The sequence below is a fragment of the Natator depressus genome, chromosome 12 (genome assembly GCF_965152275.1).
Source record: "Natator depressus isolate rNatDep1 chromosome 12, rNatDep2.hap1, whole genome shotgun sequence".
Classification (NCBI taxonomy): Eukaryota; Metazoa; Chordata; order Testudines; family Cheloniidae; genus Natator; species Natator depressus.
Window position 1 is genome coordinate 18,225,568 of NC_134245.1, and position 17,009 is coordinate 18,242,576.

Below are 17,009 nucleotides of genomic sequence, written 5' to 3' on the forward strand. Positions count from 1 at the left end.
TATTAGGCTTTCTAGTAGTTGAGGTAACTATTGTTAACTTGTTTATTATTCCAAGGTTTTTTTTTAATCAGATCCAGTACTGTATTGTAGTCATACTTAAAGATGCTTCTTAAAGCAGTTTTCTTCTGTATAGTAAAGATTCAAAGCTGTATTAAATCAATGTTCAATTGTAAAGTTTTGAAAGAACAACCATAACATTTTGTTCAGAGTTAGGGCCATTTCAGAGTTACAAACAACCTCTATTCCTGAGGTGTTGGTAACTCTGAGGTTCTACTGTAACTGAACTGCTCAGTAATAGTGACAAAAATGTAATTAAATTTAACATCCTTGTAGGGGGAAAAATATCAAAGAAACCCACAAGAGTACCATTTAACTTCAAAAAGGGTAATTACACAAAAATGAGGAAGCTAGTTAAATGGAAATTAAAAGGAACAGTACAAAGGTGGAATGCCTGTAAACTGCAATCAAACTATTTAAAATCATAACAGAGGCTCAGATTAAATGTATACCCCAAATAATAATAATAGTAATAATAATAATGAATAACAACAATAGTAAATAATATAATTAATAATTTTAAAAAACCATAGGATCAAAAAATGTGACCATGGCTAAACAGCAGAGAAAAAGAGGCAGTAAAGGCATCCTTTAAAAATTGGAAGTCAAATGCCAGTGAGGAAAATAGAAAGGAGCATAAACTCTGGCAAGTCAAGTGAAAACGTATAATAAGGCAGGTCAAGAAACAATGTAAAGAGAAACTAGCTAAAGACACAAAAGCTAACAGCAAAATTATTTTGAAGAACACTAGAGGTAGGAAGCCTGCCAAACAGTCAGTGCGGGGCCACTGTACAACACAGGTGCTAAAGGAGCACTCAGGGAAGACAAAGCCATTGCAGAGAAGCTAAATTAATTCTTTGCATCTGCCTTCACTGCAGAGGATGTGGGAGATATCCTCTCACCTGAGCCATTCTTTTTAGGTGACAAATCTGAGGAATTGTCCCACATCGAGGTGACAAGGTGGGCGAGGTAATGTCCTTTGCTCTGGAAGTCCCTAAGCCTCCAACTGCCAGAAGCTGGGACTGGATGATAGGAAATGGATCACTCAAAATTGCCCTGTTCTATTCATTCCCTCTAAAGCATCTGGCACTAGCCCTGGTCAGAAGACAGGATAAGGGGCTAGATGGACCATTAGTCTGACCCAATATAGCTGTTCTTACGTGCTCTTATGCAGAGCCTCCAGTCTTTCTTTTTCTTTCTCAAGGAAGGCAGTTCTTCCCCATCATTTTTTTCTTTACATTGCTAGCCATTCCAAGCAATTTCCCTGCAAGTACGATGTTTGCTGCATCCCACAGAGTACCATAACTGGTAACTCCTGTATCATTTAATATTACATATTCCAGCATTTTAAATCTGTGACACTTGTGTTCTGATGTAGAGAATAATTTCATATTCCATGCTTTCCTTGTTTTTCCCATGTGTACAGTTTATACAGGAGCTCACATTGGGGCCTGATCTGAAAAAATAATATTGTCTACCAGTTTTATAGACTCTATACAAAGGTTTACAATTGACAAACATAAACATTCTATTCTGGAATATGAACACTGGCTCTTCCAGTATATTTTCTAGTCTTTTTTTCCAGAATGTGATTATTTCCACTTATCAACCTATTGCATTTCAGAGACTGATTTTGGATATTGCTTATTATATTTTCCTTCTTTCCACATATTAATGTTTTATCAGACTTTCTGCTTAGCTCTAAGTCTGACTTCCCTCAACATAAATAAGATACACTTCACTTATGGAATAAGGTCTAAAAGAATACTATTAATAAATTATTTACGTGTTTCATTAGGGTACAAAGATTTATTAAGATAGTTCCTCGTCCGTTTATATTTCCAGATACAGGTATATCTCTACTCTCTTTGTCAGATAAGGATGGCATAATTTAGAATGAAAAGTTTTCTATTTGAAATAGCATCTTCTCTTTGCTTTTTCCTTTGATAGGATACAAAGTATACCTCTTCAGTCCAAACTTTATTTTAATTTAGCTGATTCATCAACTGTGAGATGAGTCTTTTGTATGCCTACAGATTCAGGAGGTAGCTTCTTAAGATGATTAAGGACCTTATTTTTCTTTAGCAGGTTATTATGGCCATTAACATTCCAGGAGACTATTTTATAAGTACTGGTGGTCCCCTTTACGTAGGAGAGTAGATAAAATAGAATTTCACACACACACAGACACAGTACTTGCCTAAGGTATGTGCTATGGAAGAGAAATAATCTTCCTCATATGCTGCATTTAACTTAGATTTGGCATTTTTAGAATTGCCAAAGCACGTAAATCAGAGATCTCTCTCCCTCTGTGTGTGTGTGTGTGTGTGTGTGTGTAAACCCTTCAGCATTCCAGCCCTTCAACAGCAGTAAATCCTGCCAATGAAAACTAGCTAGCTACCTAAGTAGAACAAATCAACAGGAAATCTCATGAAAAAAATTCCACCAAAAAGCTAGATTCCCCTATCTTCCGAACCATACACACTTTGTGGGTATAAATTTCCCGTATTATATGCTTGGGTAGTCAACAAGGTGAATCTGAGAAAGAGAAGATTTTTAAAGGGAAAACAATTAGCAAATTGTATGCAATTGGTATTCCACATATGAAGTTCTGCTTTCAGTTTGTACTTTTTCGGGACATTCTTTACTGGCCTGGTATGCTGCATTTGTTAATTAACTCCATCTGCTGAAAGACTGGTCTGGCACTTTAATACTATGAAGAGTTCCTTTATTTAAGAGTCATGCTATATGGTAAGCTTAGAGATTCTACTTGCCTTGCAAGAGCTACTGTAGAGTAGTAACAAAAGTAACAGGGTCAATATGGATTTGTATTACAGATGTCCAATTTTTGCTGATGTTGATGCACTGTAGAAAATCCTGGCCTAAGAATGTGATCTTGTCTCTAGGTATAAGTTTTGCATAGTACAATCCACCAAGCATATTCCCATACAAGATGGGACATTTAAGTGGGTAATCTTAGCTGGATGATTATGGTAAATCAATTACAGTACTGGAAAGTGAATATTATAAAGAAGATGACATTTAGAGTGTGCTGAAATGAACTGGAAGAGTAAATGGACCTTGAATATTGGACCTTCTGAGTTGCAAGTGATTAAAGTAAGCTACGCATACCCTTAGTTGGCAACATGTTGGGGAATTTTGTTTAAATGTGAAACAAATATAAAACCGGGAAAATGTTATTGTATTTATTATTTATGTAGTTTAGGGCCTTATATCGCACCGCTGAAGTCAATGGGATATTGACTTCAAAGATCAAACACTTAAAGAATGAAGGAAAGAAAGGGCTGTAATGTCCATGGAAAGTGATCACATTGGTGTTGGATACATATCTGGTCAGTTGGTTTTGTGTTTGTGTAGCACTAACAGCATGCCAGGCACTCATTCTAGAACAGAAACCATGCTCTTCCGCATTAGTTTAATCATTCTCATTGTGTACTAAAGTTAGCAATTCTGTATATCTTTGTAATTTACTTTTTTATTATATGTAGTGCATGGGAATTGAGTAGCATCCCTTTAAATAATTCGTGAGCCCTTGAGTGGCCATCCCTGTGTTCTAGGCTTGAGAAGACACCAGACGTGCCAAAGCAGCAGTGTGTATATGTAGCTAGGCCATGCATGCTGTAAATAGTAAACATGGATATTTTAATCCCATTCTGCCTGTGTGGTTTCTTCCTGTTATGCATGTTGTGTAAAGAGCAAGACATATCATCCGTATGCCTTTAATAAAAGATTGAAGATTTGGGAAGTTGGTTTGGACTGGAGTGATGAGGGAAATTCAGCCTTAGTGGAAGCAGGTGCAGCTGCAACTTCATTCATCTCAGTGGAGATACTAGCTTATAATAGGCCTGAATTTGTCCATGTTTCATTGTGTTCATTAGTAGCCTGGCTTATCCATGATATAGACTACAGCTAACAAGTTGACTTATGTATAGTGTCTACTGACAGTACTTTTAATTTTCTTCTTATTTTTAAGTGCACACCACTTGCTATCGAAAAACATTTGACTTGTTTCCTAAACAGTATGGCTCAAAACCAAGGAGGGGGTTCATGCCTGAGAATCTCAGATGGAGGGACACATCTCCCTCCAGTCCAGAGTTAGGCACCTAACTCCTTTTGAAGTGTGAGACTTAGGCCACACCCCTCTTCATCTCACTCACATTCTGACTCACTCACTCATATTCTGTAGTGGCTAGCATAGGTGGCTTCCTGCTCAGTGTGCTGGTTTCTGTGAATCCCTAACTATCCCATGCATTGTACAGGGAACCTGGGCACCCAACTCAGGATTGTGAATTCCACTAGGTGATAGGGTACCTAAATGTTCACCTTGTGAATCTATCCCTAAGTGCCTTTCTGCATCTGTAAGTGCCTAAGTACCTTTACAAAATCTGTCCCCTAGTAAGGTTGTTACATTATCACATTTTACCTGCTCTATTGAAAGTGTCTTGCCATATGCAAATTTGTCTTGACAAAAGTTAAAAAGATTGCACAATTTGTCTAGCTTACTGTCTGAAGTTTTAAAGGACACTTAACTAACAGTCTGCATTGCTTGGCATTGATTCAAATATAGTAACAAATGAAAAGCAGTCTGAGAGCTAGAGTTTAGCGCTCTAAGTAGAAAGACCTTCTTTCACAGAGGTCTGTTTAATCAACCATCTATTATTTAACTTCAATTTTTGAAATAATTTTTAGGGAGCTGTAAAGATACATGACCAAAATGTTCTTTTGATCATCTGGGGAATGCCAGCATCCAAAGCAAAACGTCAGGTCAGAACTGAGTGTGACACAGTCATCCTAGTCCACTACCTTTTTCAAAGGAGACTAGAGGAGCCTGACCTCTGTGCTCAAGTTGATAAGTAAAATCCTAAATCAGGTCCAGAGAGATGCAGTAACTTCATTTGCAAAACTTCATCTCTAGCACAGACATTGTGGAGAGGAAGCTGCAAAGAATCCTAGTGTATCTAGGCTGGACCTGTGACCACGGTTGAGAAGGTAGTTGAAAACCTGATTCCAGCTAAACCAGTTTCTACAACAGGGCCAAACTATGTAGAACCACATTTAAGAGTCCTATTATAGACTAGGTAGGGATGGTTTAAAGATCTACACTGTCTCTGCTGGTTTGACCCCATGTATGTGTGTTAGCCAGATATACTCAGAAGCCTTTTTAGCTGGAACCAGGTGTAACCTAGAATCATAGTATCATAGGGTTAGAACAAGAGACCACAAGGGACAGCTAGCCTAACCCACTGCCAAGATGCAAGATTTGTTGTGTCTAAACCATCCAAGACAGATGGCTATCCAGTATAAGAGCACAGTTTCCAAACTTGGGTAAAGCACCAACGTTGATGTAGGGGCCTACAAAGGAGATGATCACTTATAACATGGCACCAAATAATTGTGTCTGGCCCATTGTGTGGATAACTGTGTGAAACAGTGCTGGGATTGAGTGTGTCTCTTGTCTTTGTATTTGGTTTTTGTTATTTGTTAATGCTAATAAAATGTAGGATCTGTTAAGACATGGCCAGGATAATTTCATACCTCTCAGAGGTAGCTAGGATATATGGACTAGTCACTCATCGTTTGTCTGTGTAGGAAAGGCTGATGTTTGTGTGAGCATGGTAAACTTTCTAGATTTTAATGTTATAATCATACAATCTTAAAAATCAGAGATTCAAAAAGCCTTCTTCTAGTACATCCCCTCCCACTGCATACAATTTTAATTACTGAGCCCTGGATTCAGTACAGCTTCTAATTGTATTCTAGACTCATTTCATCCTCCCTGCCTTGGAGGACAATCAGCAATACAAATGTTGGGCTAGGTTGTTTTATGGGTATATTAGTACGTCTTGTTATATTGCACAATACTAACAAGATTTTTTTAAGCTAATTGTGATATATATTGGTGTAGAAGAAGTGAATACATTTATCTTGCATGACTGTATATATGTCTGCTTCCTCAGTTTCAGGTATTACTTGTGCCTCATTTTACAGAGCTAAAAAGAAATCAGAGTGATTATAACTATTAGATATCAGTGCTTCTCAAAGAACCCAATTCACTGGTTTTCCAGCTTTTATTCTGCTGACAACTTTGCAGGAGAAATATTGACCCACTTCCTCTCCCAATCCCTCACTTTGTGGCTCTCAAAACATTGTGTTCTGTGGACCACCAGAAAAGACTCCACAGGCCCTGGTTAGAGAACTGTTGCTGTGAAGGAAGGGAGATCTAACTAAATTATCCTGCAGTTACATCAAAGAATTCCCTCATTAATAAATCAATAAATGTCATATTTAAACAGATGAAACACTAACAACAAGCATTCTGCTTTTAAATTGGGTGTAAAGAATGTTATATATAGTGTACCTTGCAAACACCTTAACACCAATTTGTAACATTCTGAACATTCTTCATTTTTTGAGGCCACAATTTCCCATGCTTAGGTCCAAAGGCCGAGTGAAGTACATTCATCCTGATTATGTGAGAGTGGAGGGGGAAGGTGGGAAATACAGTTTCTTCTTTTGTTTTTTGCTAACTAATAACTGAGAAATAACTGAACAAAAAACATTTCAAACTTAGAATGTGGCTAGTCCTCCAGGAGGAACAATCTTTTAGCTAGGGATCTGATCCTACAAACGCTTACTACCAGGCACAGTGCTTACTGCTGTTAGTCCCATTGACATCTTAGCCAACTTTAGTTCAGCTAAGAATAACTGCTGGAAAGGTTCAAGCAACAGATATTTACTTTAAAATTTAAAGTCAGTCGGTCTAACCTGGTTGGTGCTTCTATGTCTGTTTTACCTTAGTTTTAAAAAGCATAGTAGTAAGCACTATAACCACTCGTAAGAGTCTGGGAGAAGATCTCTTCTGAACCTGACCAGTATACTAAGATTTTAACAGGATCTAATGAGGTCATTCCCACGTTGACATGCAGGTGGCAGAGAGGACTGTACATTCTCCCTGCTGCTACTCTCAAGCCACTGGGACAATGTATATTAGGGAGAATGAATCATTTGTGTAAACATGACAGAATGTGACCTACAGTGTTTAGCATTTAAAAGGTAACAGTATAGTAGGTTATACTTTTTTTTGTAAATTCACTGTAATGGAAGAACAAAGATGCAGTATGTGTCTGCTAACTGTTTGCTTCTGTTAGCACTGATCATTGTTAATTACATTTGCACTCAGGATAACACGTATTGGAATACAGTAATAGCTACAGGAGCAGAATAACATTTTAATAGCTATACAAGATCCATTACAAGCACATCATGAAAACGAATGCCTTTGAGTCAAACTTCTCTTTTAAGGACTCTAGCTAGATAGCTCTCTGTGTTTGTAACTTGTTATACGTACAGATATGCAAGAAAAGTTTTGTAAGCCCAATAGAGAAGTGATTGGTTTTAACAAAACTAGAAATTGTAGGTACTCTGCTTGCAAACATTTTTAACTGATGTAAATTAGCTATTGAAGCACTCCGTCAGCTAGACCCACAGACTCAACACATTTTAAAATACATTTGTTATAATTCACTGGATGGAAACTTTGTGTAACGGTGAACCTTAACTGGTCTAAAGTTTGGTCCATTTTCCTTTGTGGCATATTTAATATGTGAGCTTGAGAAGGCAGAAAGGTAGAGAGCAAGTCAGGACTCTGACTAGAGACACTTGCTTTGCTTCTTAATTAGTAAACCGGCCTAAGTCATCTAGTACACGTGATAGTCAGAAAGTTGCACTGCTCTGTGTAGATGGTGGGATGGATGGGGGAAGCATTCCATTTCTCTGCTTCCTGTGGCAAACAGGTATATCCTCCTACCAGCCACTGGGGATAGAGCACTGTGATAGCCTTCTATGAAAAGGCTGGTTCCGGCTGAACAATCCAGGTCACTAGCAGTGCTGTCCAGCTGAAATAGGAAGTATTTCAGTGCTTACCTGCACCTGTCCAGTTCAGTGGACACACACAATCCGGTCCTTTAAAAATACACACAACCTTCTTCTCTCATGTTGATTTAAATTAGTGAGATTGATTAGCTAGGTCTTCTCCACATTCAGAAGAGCTCATCTTGTTTGGTTGCCCCTCTTTTTTTTCCGTTGCTCTGTGGAGCATCCTGCAGACCTCTGCTTCTCCCACTTCCTTTAGCAGGTGAGCTTATACTATCCGTTTACAGCTCCTTCAGCATTTAAAAGGGCAACAAAGTGATGTCAACATGACCCACTCTGCCCAGTCTTTTTTTTTTAAGAAGAAAAAGTCACTGATCTCTCTGTTTATGCTGTGAAAGTGGAAGACAAAAGTCAAGTTTCACAGACTCTGCTCTAGTAAATAACAAGTGACAATAAATGCCTTGTTTATCCCAACAGGACCAGATGAGAATGTCAGTAGCTGTTGCTGAATTGTCATCAGCATTCCATTTTTATGTAACAGATCTTGGCTCTCTCTTGCAAGTGTGTTGTGCAATCTGTGGGGCTGGGTTTTGGCTTTTGGAACAATAAATTTACATAACATGGTTTCTAATCCAACCTCCCCTTCCCGGCTTGAAAGATTATCTTCATGAGGAATTTTCCATAATAAAACTTCCAGATTCCTGTGCAATGGTTTACTAAAATAACAGTATCCTAACTCTTAAAGAGATAATACAAGTGCACGGCTGGTTTTGTTTGTAAATGGGGCTCCTATTGTTCGCTTTTAAATGGTACACCATTTTGTTGTTTTCATATCCCATTTGTGGGATGAAATAAACTTTTTCATACCATGCTGACTACTGGGATCGTATCAATTAGCATGGCATGGAGGAAACCAGATCATGCCAGCTAAGATTGGTGATCATCCCAGTCCTCAGAGGCTTGTACAAATACACTGGATTGGGAGAGACTCACTTTTCCTTCATGCAATGCTTATGAAAGTATAGGTCCCAAACCGGCAGCCACTAGGGACCCCCATTTCAGTACTGGAGGCCATTGATAGTAGCATGATATGTTCTGCTACAGTTCCGCTCTGTGCTGACAGGGCTCTGTGGTGATACCTTGAGGGCGCTGGGGAACTGAGATTTATTGCAACTTTGGCATATACATTCTTCCTGCTTTAACAAGAAACCTTCATCCACTATTCTCTAACTCTTTCACAGCACACACCACCCAGCTCCTGACTTCAACTTTTACAGAAGTGAATACACCTTACTTCCTCCCCCCACTACCGCCCCAGTAGCATGCTATATGGGAAGGGGAGGGATAGCTCAGTGGTTTGAGCATTGGCCTGCTAAACCCACGATTGTGAGTTCAATCCTTGAGGGGGCTATTTATGGATCTGGGGCAAAAATTGGGAATTGGTCCTGCTTTGAGCAGGGGGTTGGACTAGATGACCTACTGAGGTCCCTTCCAACCCTGATATTCTATGAAACATTTAAGCAGGTAAAGAGTGAGGGTCCCGCTCCTGCTCTGCAGTATGGCCAGTTTGCTACATACAATCTAGGCAAAGCAGTCTTTGGGCTACTGTAAACAGCCACAGGAGGCTCCCCCTAGCATCAGATAAGCTTCTGGTGGCATAGAGTTAGTGTAATTGCTTCTGTGCTGCCCTTTTCTCCCCTAATTGCCAGAGTAGAGGGCATGGCTCTAGGGAAAGGGTGTGTGGCTGAAGCTTCCTTGGAAGCTAGAGATGGGAAAGATTATCATACCTGAATTGGCCACTCCGTCTCTTATCCACTATGGAAAAATTCTCACAACTAGTCCCTAGTTTGGGGGGGGGCCACGATTTTTAGGCAGCTGAGGGTTGAAGTGCAGAAAGTGCAAAGCAGCACCCCCATTCCCACACCCCCCCACACACACACTTCTGTCACTGTGTTTTTGGGGATCAGCCCCTCTGAGAATCATTTTGATACTGATGAGTTAACATTTACAGAAGTCTGTGTGATATTTTTGGGATTTGACTAGCTGCCATCGCTTCAGAAAACAGCTGTTCAGCATGACTTGCATGAAGCTCAAAGAAATCTGCAGCCATAAGTGATGTCTGCAGCAATAAGCAATCATTTTTACTTCCTTTCGCAGAGTTCCATGCTTTTAAAAGTTGTATATCCTCAAATTCAAAGGGGCTTCAGTTTTTTTTTAAAAATGAAAAACATTGCTTGGAAAAAAAATCTTTTTAATGGATAGTGAAAGATGCCAGAATGCTAGTCATGGACTGAAGCCCTCTGTTTAGCTACAGAACAGAGACAGGATGGGCAGTAGCAATGCAGGCTTCCTACACTCCCCCGCCAATGTGTGTCAGCATGTGGATATGTGCTATTAAGTGCATTGCTTTCCACAATCAGAGTGCATACCGACAATGCCAACAAAAACAGGTGGTATACAAGAAACATCCCCCTCTATATGAAATCTTCCTTCCCAAGCCCTCTCCTCTCCCCGCATCCTTTCTCTGCTGTTCTTGACATCACCATCACCCTCCCTGTCAGTCCAAGGCACAAACCAGAGGTCATCTTTAACTCCTTCCTCTCCCTTGCCCCATACATCTGGGCTATGTTCAAATCCTATCATTTCTTCCTCCACAGCATTTATAAGGTCTGCCCTCTTCTTTCTGTCCCTATAAACTCTCATTCAGACTCCCATTGCCTCCCATCTTGACTATTGTAACCTTCTCCTCTGCAACCTCCCTGACATCCATATTTCTCCATTCCAGCCCTTCAAAAATACAGCTCACAAGGCCATCTTCCTTACCCTTCACTTGGATCATGAAGCATCCATCTCCTTTGGATCCCTTCTCTGGCTTCCCATTCTCCACCACATTGAGTTCATACTTCTTGTCCTCATTTTCAAGGTCTTGCAGATCTCTACCTCTTCCTATTTATCTTTCCCTGTGCCTTTTTTGCATCACTCAAGTCTCCTCAGCTCTATCAACGATGCCACCTTGACACATGGTTAGTCTGCTCACCCCCAGAACTATCTCCACAATATCATCCTCACCAGCTCCTATACATTGGGTGACCTTCTGAAGTTGTACTACAGGGTCTCTACTCTCTCTGCATTCAGATCCCTCCGGAAGACCCATTTCTACAAGGACACATGTAAGAAAATTATTTCCTATTGCTGTTCGATCTGGTACTTTGCTGAGCAACATTTGGATGCCACTTTGATGACGTTGGTTGTGCCTTGACAACATAACAGGGCGGAATATGAGAAGATTGTCATCACCTACCCCAGCTTTGTGGGAGGCAGGCAGGGGGGCGGCGCTTACCTCACGTGGCGCAGCTCCCAAAGGACCGGCACACCTCCCCACCCCAGCAGCATCTCCTAGGTGGGGGGGGGGCCAGAGGGTTTCCACGCGCTGCTGCCTGCAAGCGCCACTGCCCACAGGCTCACTTGATATTTATTTTTGGTTACACAGATCTAATTATTATCTCTTGTCACCTGCTCCCTTGATCCAGAAAACTAGGTATGCAGCAAAACATAGCACATTCACACCTCTGGTCTCTAATTCCCAACTGGAGGCCTCATATGCACCGAGTATTATGACATCATCCAATTGTATCCCTCAAGCCCCTATTACCAGTTGCACTGCAGAAGTTGCTGCCCTGATCCTGAAAGAATGGCACCCAAATTCACCGCAGGGAACCCTGATAGTGTAAGCCTCTTTTATAAGACTGCCACAAACCGGAATTTTCTTGAGAAACTCCTGTCAACAGGAAGAAAGAGTGGCCCAGCATTAGCCAGCCTCAGCACTATGTAGATCCTTAATGCTCTTACTGGGCAAGTCCCTGCCCTCCCAAACTCTTACAGGACTATAGACTATCCTTCCCTTCCTTGATCCATTGACATTATCAGAGTCAAAATGACTGATCACTCACAATGCAGTTCCTGGCCAATGGGAGCTGCGGAGTCGACACTCGGGGCTGGGGCAGCACGCGGAGACACACACCGCCCCAGGGGCCACAGGGACATGTCGGCTGCTTCTGGGAGCGGCGCAGGACGGAGGGAGGGTGGCAGAGCAAGCAGGGATCTGCCTTAGTCCTGCTGCTGGCATGTCTCTGCGTTCCCCGTGGGGGGAGGGGGCAGTGGGTCTCCGTGCACTGCCCCCCACCAGGGGCGCACAGAGATGTGCCAGCAGCCGGCCGCTTGCGGGAGCAGCATGGGGCCACCAGTCACAGCACGCAGGTAGCCTGAGCCCTGCCACTGGCCGGAACTCGGGGGCAGGTTGTCAGATGAGATTTGTCCTGCATTTTGGGGGGCCCCCTGTCGTTGGGGGCCCCGTGCCACAGCTCAATTTTTTTAATGGAAAATCTGCTCCTGGTGGCAAGCAAAGTGAGAGGATGCCAATATCCTGAACAAACATCTCATTGAGGACCCAACCAAAGAACCTAGTGGCTTTTCCCTCCCATGGTCCACTTTTGAACTGTATCTGCACATCACATAGCAGGCATCTACCTCCTCCATACATGGGGACTGAGATGCAATCGTATTTGCGACTCTAGAAACTGACTTCAAACTGGCAAAGAGTCCTGTGGCACCTTATAGACTAACAGACGTATTGGAGCATAAGCTTTCATGCATCCGATGAAGTGGGTATTCATCCACAAAAGCTTATGCTCCAATACGTCTGTTAGTCTATAAGGTGCCACAGGACTCTTAGTCTGGATCTGTAAAAGCGGCAAACATGGCTACCCCTCTGATGCTTGACTTCAAACTGTGGAACATCTTGTCAGCCAGTGTTCCAAATGATCATATCCTGGTAGTATCTCTGCCATCCACTCTGCAACATCTGAAGCAATCAGTTGTATCACCAACGTAGACTTGAACATCTAACTTTGCTGTTTTAAGTCATAAGAAAGAAGGCACCTTACAAGAAATTAGCTGTCTAACAATGATAATGCTGAGAGGCAGATACCTGGAGGGTAGCGATAGGGTCCAGAGTGACCTAGACAAATTGGAGGATTGGGCCAAAAGAAATCTGATGAGGTTCAACAAGGACAAGTGTGGAGTCCTGCCCTTAGGACAGAAGAATCCAATGCACTCCTACAGGCTGGGGACTGACTGGCTAAGTGGCAGTTCTGCAGAAAAGGACCTGGGGATTACAGTGGATCAGAAGCTGGATATGAGTCAGCAGTGTGCCCTTGTTGCCAAAAAGGCTAACAACACATTGGGCTGCATTAGTAGGGGCATTGTCAGCAGATCGAGGGAAGTGATTATTCCCCTCTATTTAGCACTGGTGAGGCCACATCTGGAGTATTGTGTCCAGTTTTAGGCCCCCCCACTACAGAAAGGATATAGACAAATTGGAGAGAGTCCAGTGGAGGACAACGAAAATGATTAGGGAGCTGGGGCATATAACTTATGAGGAGAGGCTGTGGGAACAGGGCTTATTTAGTCTGCAGAAAAGAAGAGTGAGGGGGGGATTTGATAGCTGCTTTCAACTACCTGAAAGGGGGTTCCAAAGAGGATGGAGCTAGGCTGTTCTCAGTTGTGGCAGATGACAGAACAAGGAGTAATGGTCTCAAGTTGCAGTGGGGAAGGTCTAGGTTGGATATTAGGAAAAACTATTTCACTAAGAGGGTGGTGAAGCACTGGAATGGGTTACCTAGGGAGGTGGTGGAATCTCCTTCCTTAGAGGGTTTTTAAGGCCCGGCTTGACAAAGCCCTGGCTGGGATGATTTAGTTGGAGTTGGTCCTGCTTTGAGCAGGGAGTTGGACTAGATGACCTCCTGAGGTCTCTTCCAACCCTAATCTTCTATGATTCTATGAGAGACTACAGGAGACATATTTAAAAAGATTTATACACTATCTCAACACCACTGTATTACCAAAATGTGCCCAAACATTACCCTGACTACTTTACTTGCATGTAGTTCACCTTTTCCCTTACCCTTCACTGTTCTGTCTTTTTACACTACAAGCTCTTCAGAATAGAGACACAGATGAAGTGAGCTGTAGCTCATGAAAGCTTATGCTCAAATAAAATTTGTTAGTCGCTAAGGTGCCACAAGTACTCCTTTTCTTTTTGTGAATACAGACTAACATGGCTGCTACTCTGAAACCTGACTTCCAGTGTTTGTACAGCACATAGCACATTGCAGGCAATAGCAGAAACAAAACCAAAAAATTATGATAACACAGACAGGAAAGCTCATGGGTTCCCCAAGTTTAGAAATCATAATTTTCAGTATGTCAAGCAGATATATCTTCAGGCATTTCTTAGCTATCACCTTTACCATGGTAGTTAGTCCACTAGATTAAAGCACTTGTCCCTCTTTCTAGCACCTGAGTGATTTTCTTAAATTCTGTCACTTTAAATGTTTAATTTGACATGTTTCTCAGATTTACAGGGATGAAACTATTTACCTGATTCATTCTGTTTACCAAAGCCTGGTTAAGTGAATCACCTTTGGTTTCAATTTAAATTACCAGAACGTAATGTTTTAATATGAACTGAGGAAAGTTTTCTGAATCAAATTCTTTCAACCTCCTTTTGGTTCAACCAAACTAGTGTAAAACTGGAAGCCACGGCTCACAGGAATTCTACAGATCAATGTCTTGGAATGTCTGCAATTTAAGCTTCCTAAAAATTCATAAATGTATTGTATGAAAACATTGAGAAATAGGATCAGCAATTCAAGATAATACTCAGAGCACTCTGGATTTGATCAAGCTAACTCTATCCACTACCCTTCAAAGTATCTCCAGTTGTTTAATTGGAAACAGATTCTAAAACATCAGCTGAATATTAGTTATGCAATATAGCTAGAGGTTATTGATGGTAATGGTTAAATCAGCTTTGAGAAATCCACAAATCAAGGACTTATAATATCTCAGAGGCAGAACATATACCATTACATTTGACTTGGCTAATCTCCCCAGGTCTTCATCTATAAGCAAGTGGATGGAAGTGGGCCAACAATTTAATAAGTAAAAAGAGACATGGATAATAGGGTTGAATCAGAGGCGTCTAAATATGTCACTTATACGGCAGTGTGCAAATCCAGTTTGATCCTAGATTAGTTCAGGATTTTTGGTAGGTCAAACTGCACCCTCCTAGCAGGACCAGATCCTGCACTCCAGGCTCAGGTAAAATGCCCATTCACGTCTAAATCTTAAGAGAACAAGAAGTATGGGATCAGGCCCAGAGTAAAAAATAAATAAATAAATCCAGGAGGTGCTGCCGTACACCTACCAGTTCAGCAATTACGAAGTGAATGCAGAGTTGGCAGGGCCATGTAAATACAAGGTAACTTAAATTCTGACTTTTCTATTTCCATAGACTCTGTGATTAATAATGAAACCTAAAAATAAATATTAAATGTGTTGGGCTCTGGATAAACACAGGATGGGCAAGGTCAACCATCCTTGAGTATATCACTTTTATCAAAACTAATTGTCCCTTAAGTATTGGTAGGCAAGTAGCCATTTGATACCACTGGTTTTCCTGCCTGCATGTAAACAGCCTTAGTTCATTTCCCCACCCCCCATCCCCCATACAGACACACAGTAAACATTCCAATATTTAATCCTTTGTGTTTAGAGAGCAGACCCCTTTACACCAGACAAATATAAAATGTATAATAGTCATGAATTATTACATAGTCAATCCATGTCCCATCACAGTATGTATGGGACCCTTTGGCTAAAAGATATTTTACACAAACAAAATTACAAAACAAAACAAAAACAACTTGTCTGGTTGGATTATTTAGTTACACTGCAATCAGGGATAATTCTGTGGGAGCAGAAGAGCTATATGATTGTATATATAATGGAGAAAGAGTTTGTTGCAAAAAAAATAAATTTGCAGCTTCAGAAATAGCCCTGACGATCACAGTTAGTTCTATTATATTACTGAGAAGCTAATGTATTATGAACAAATGCCAAGATATTTCTGTGTAACACAGAAGAGATTAAATGGAAATTTCTATTCTGGGGATCTGTGTTGTAGTGTTCATGTAATAAACAAATGCCTAGATAACAAGGAGTGCATAGATAGCCCTGCTAATTATGAATAATTATGTATATGGTTATAATCAGAGCATTGTGCTTATCTGTAGGATGAAAAGTACATATAAATCAACAGAAAAGTAAAGATGCACTTTCAAAAGGAACTTGCAGAAATAATATATTTTTTAAAAAATTCAACTCTCCCCCATCCCTACTATATGGTGTTAAACTCCCTTGCTAACAAAACAGAGGGAGTCACTGTCTGATAGAGCTAGCTAGACCACAAGATGTCCCAAGATGCAGGCTCAGTCAAATGTGACATACACTACTATCCCACCATAAAAAATGTATTACAGTGAGATTTTTTTCCTGGTGTTTCCGATAAGTTGCTTGTAGCAAAAAAAAAAAAAAAAAAAAAAAAAAAGTTTTCTTCTCCCAAGTACAGGTCTCAATGGACTAAGTCCCTCAGCTTTACTCAGACAAAATTCAGTTTGGTTTTGATGAGAGTTTTGCCTCCGAGTTTTTTCAGATCTATAGTTGAAAATACTACCTAATGAATGCTAGTATAGTATGATGTAATGGCAAATACACGAAGATAATACCACAGTTTTAAAAATTCCTCGATTTTAAAGAATGAAAGTTCTCATGGAACTTTTTCCTAATCCTACATTCAAAAAGCTCTCCTTGATTTTGCTGATGGCTTTTAATTGTTTTCATTAACTATGAGCCCAACTTTTTCATTTTTGTTTTCATTTTCATTTTTGTTTTCATTAACTATGAGCCCAACTCTGCAACTTTTCTGGATGTCAATGGGACCAGCTCATGTGAGTGAGAGCTATTCACAATAAGTAAGGGTTGCACAACTGGGTCCTACATAGCATGATGTTGTACATTATATCAGATTCTGGCTGTGGACAGTTCATACATGTCAATCCAAAGGACCATGGCCAAAAAGAATAGCATGGGAACAGGAAGTATTCTAACTGCATCGGAGAGGCAACTTCATGAGGTTTTGGCATTTGCAAGGCATGAAA

General features: G+C 40.7%; 1 protein-coding gene and 1 long non-coding RNA gene across 5 annotated transcripts in view; both read right to left on the reverse strand.

Annotated features, from left to right (window-relative positions):
* The window catches only part of LOC141996844 (uncharacterized), a 65,672-nt gene that overhangs the window by 12,639 nt on the left and 36,024 nt on the right, over positions 1–17,009 (reverse strand). Inside the window, exon 1 of one of the 4 annotated variants that reach the window (XR_012641625.1) lies at positions 8,002–8,379. The exons of the other annotated variants lie outside the window; for them this stretch is intronic. This is a non-coding gene — a long non-coding RNA (uncharacterized LOC141996844). Of the gene's footprint in view, positions 1–8,001; positions 8,380–17,009 lie in introns of those variants that run through there. 4 annotated transcript variants of the gene reach the window in all.
* Positions 10,931–17,009, reverse strand: part of LOC141996793 (uncharacterized) — a 28,457-nt gene continuing 22,378 nt past the window's right edge. The window contains exon 4 of the mRNA XM_074969085.1: positions 10,931–11,204. Coding sequence (XP_074825186.1) covers positions 10,931–11,204 — 274 coding nt within the window. The remainder of the gene's footprint in view (positions 11,205–17,009) is intronic.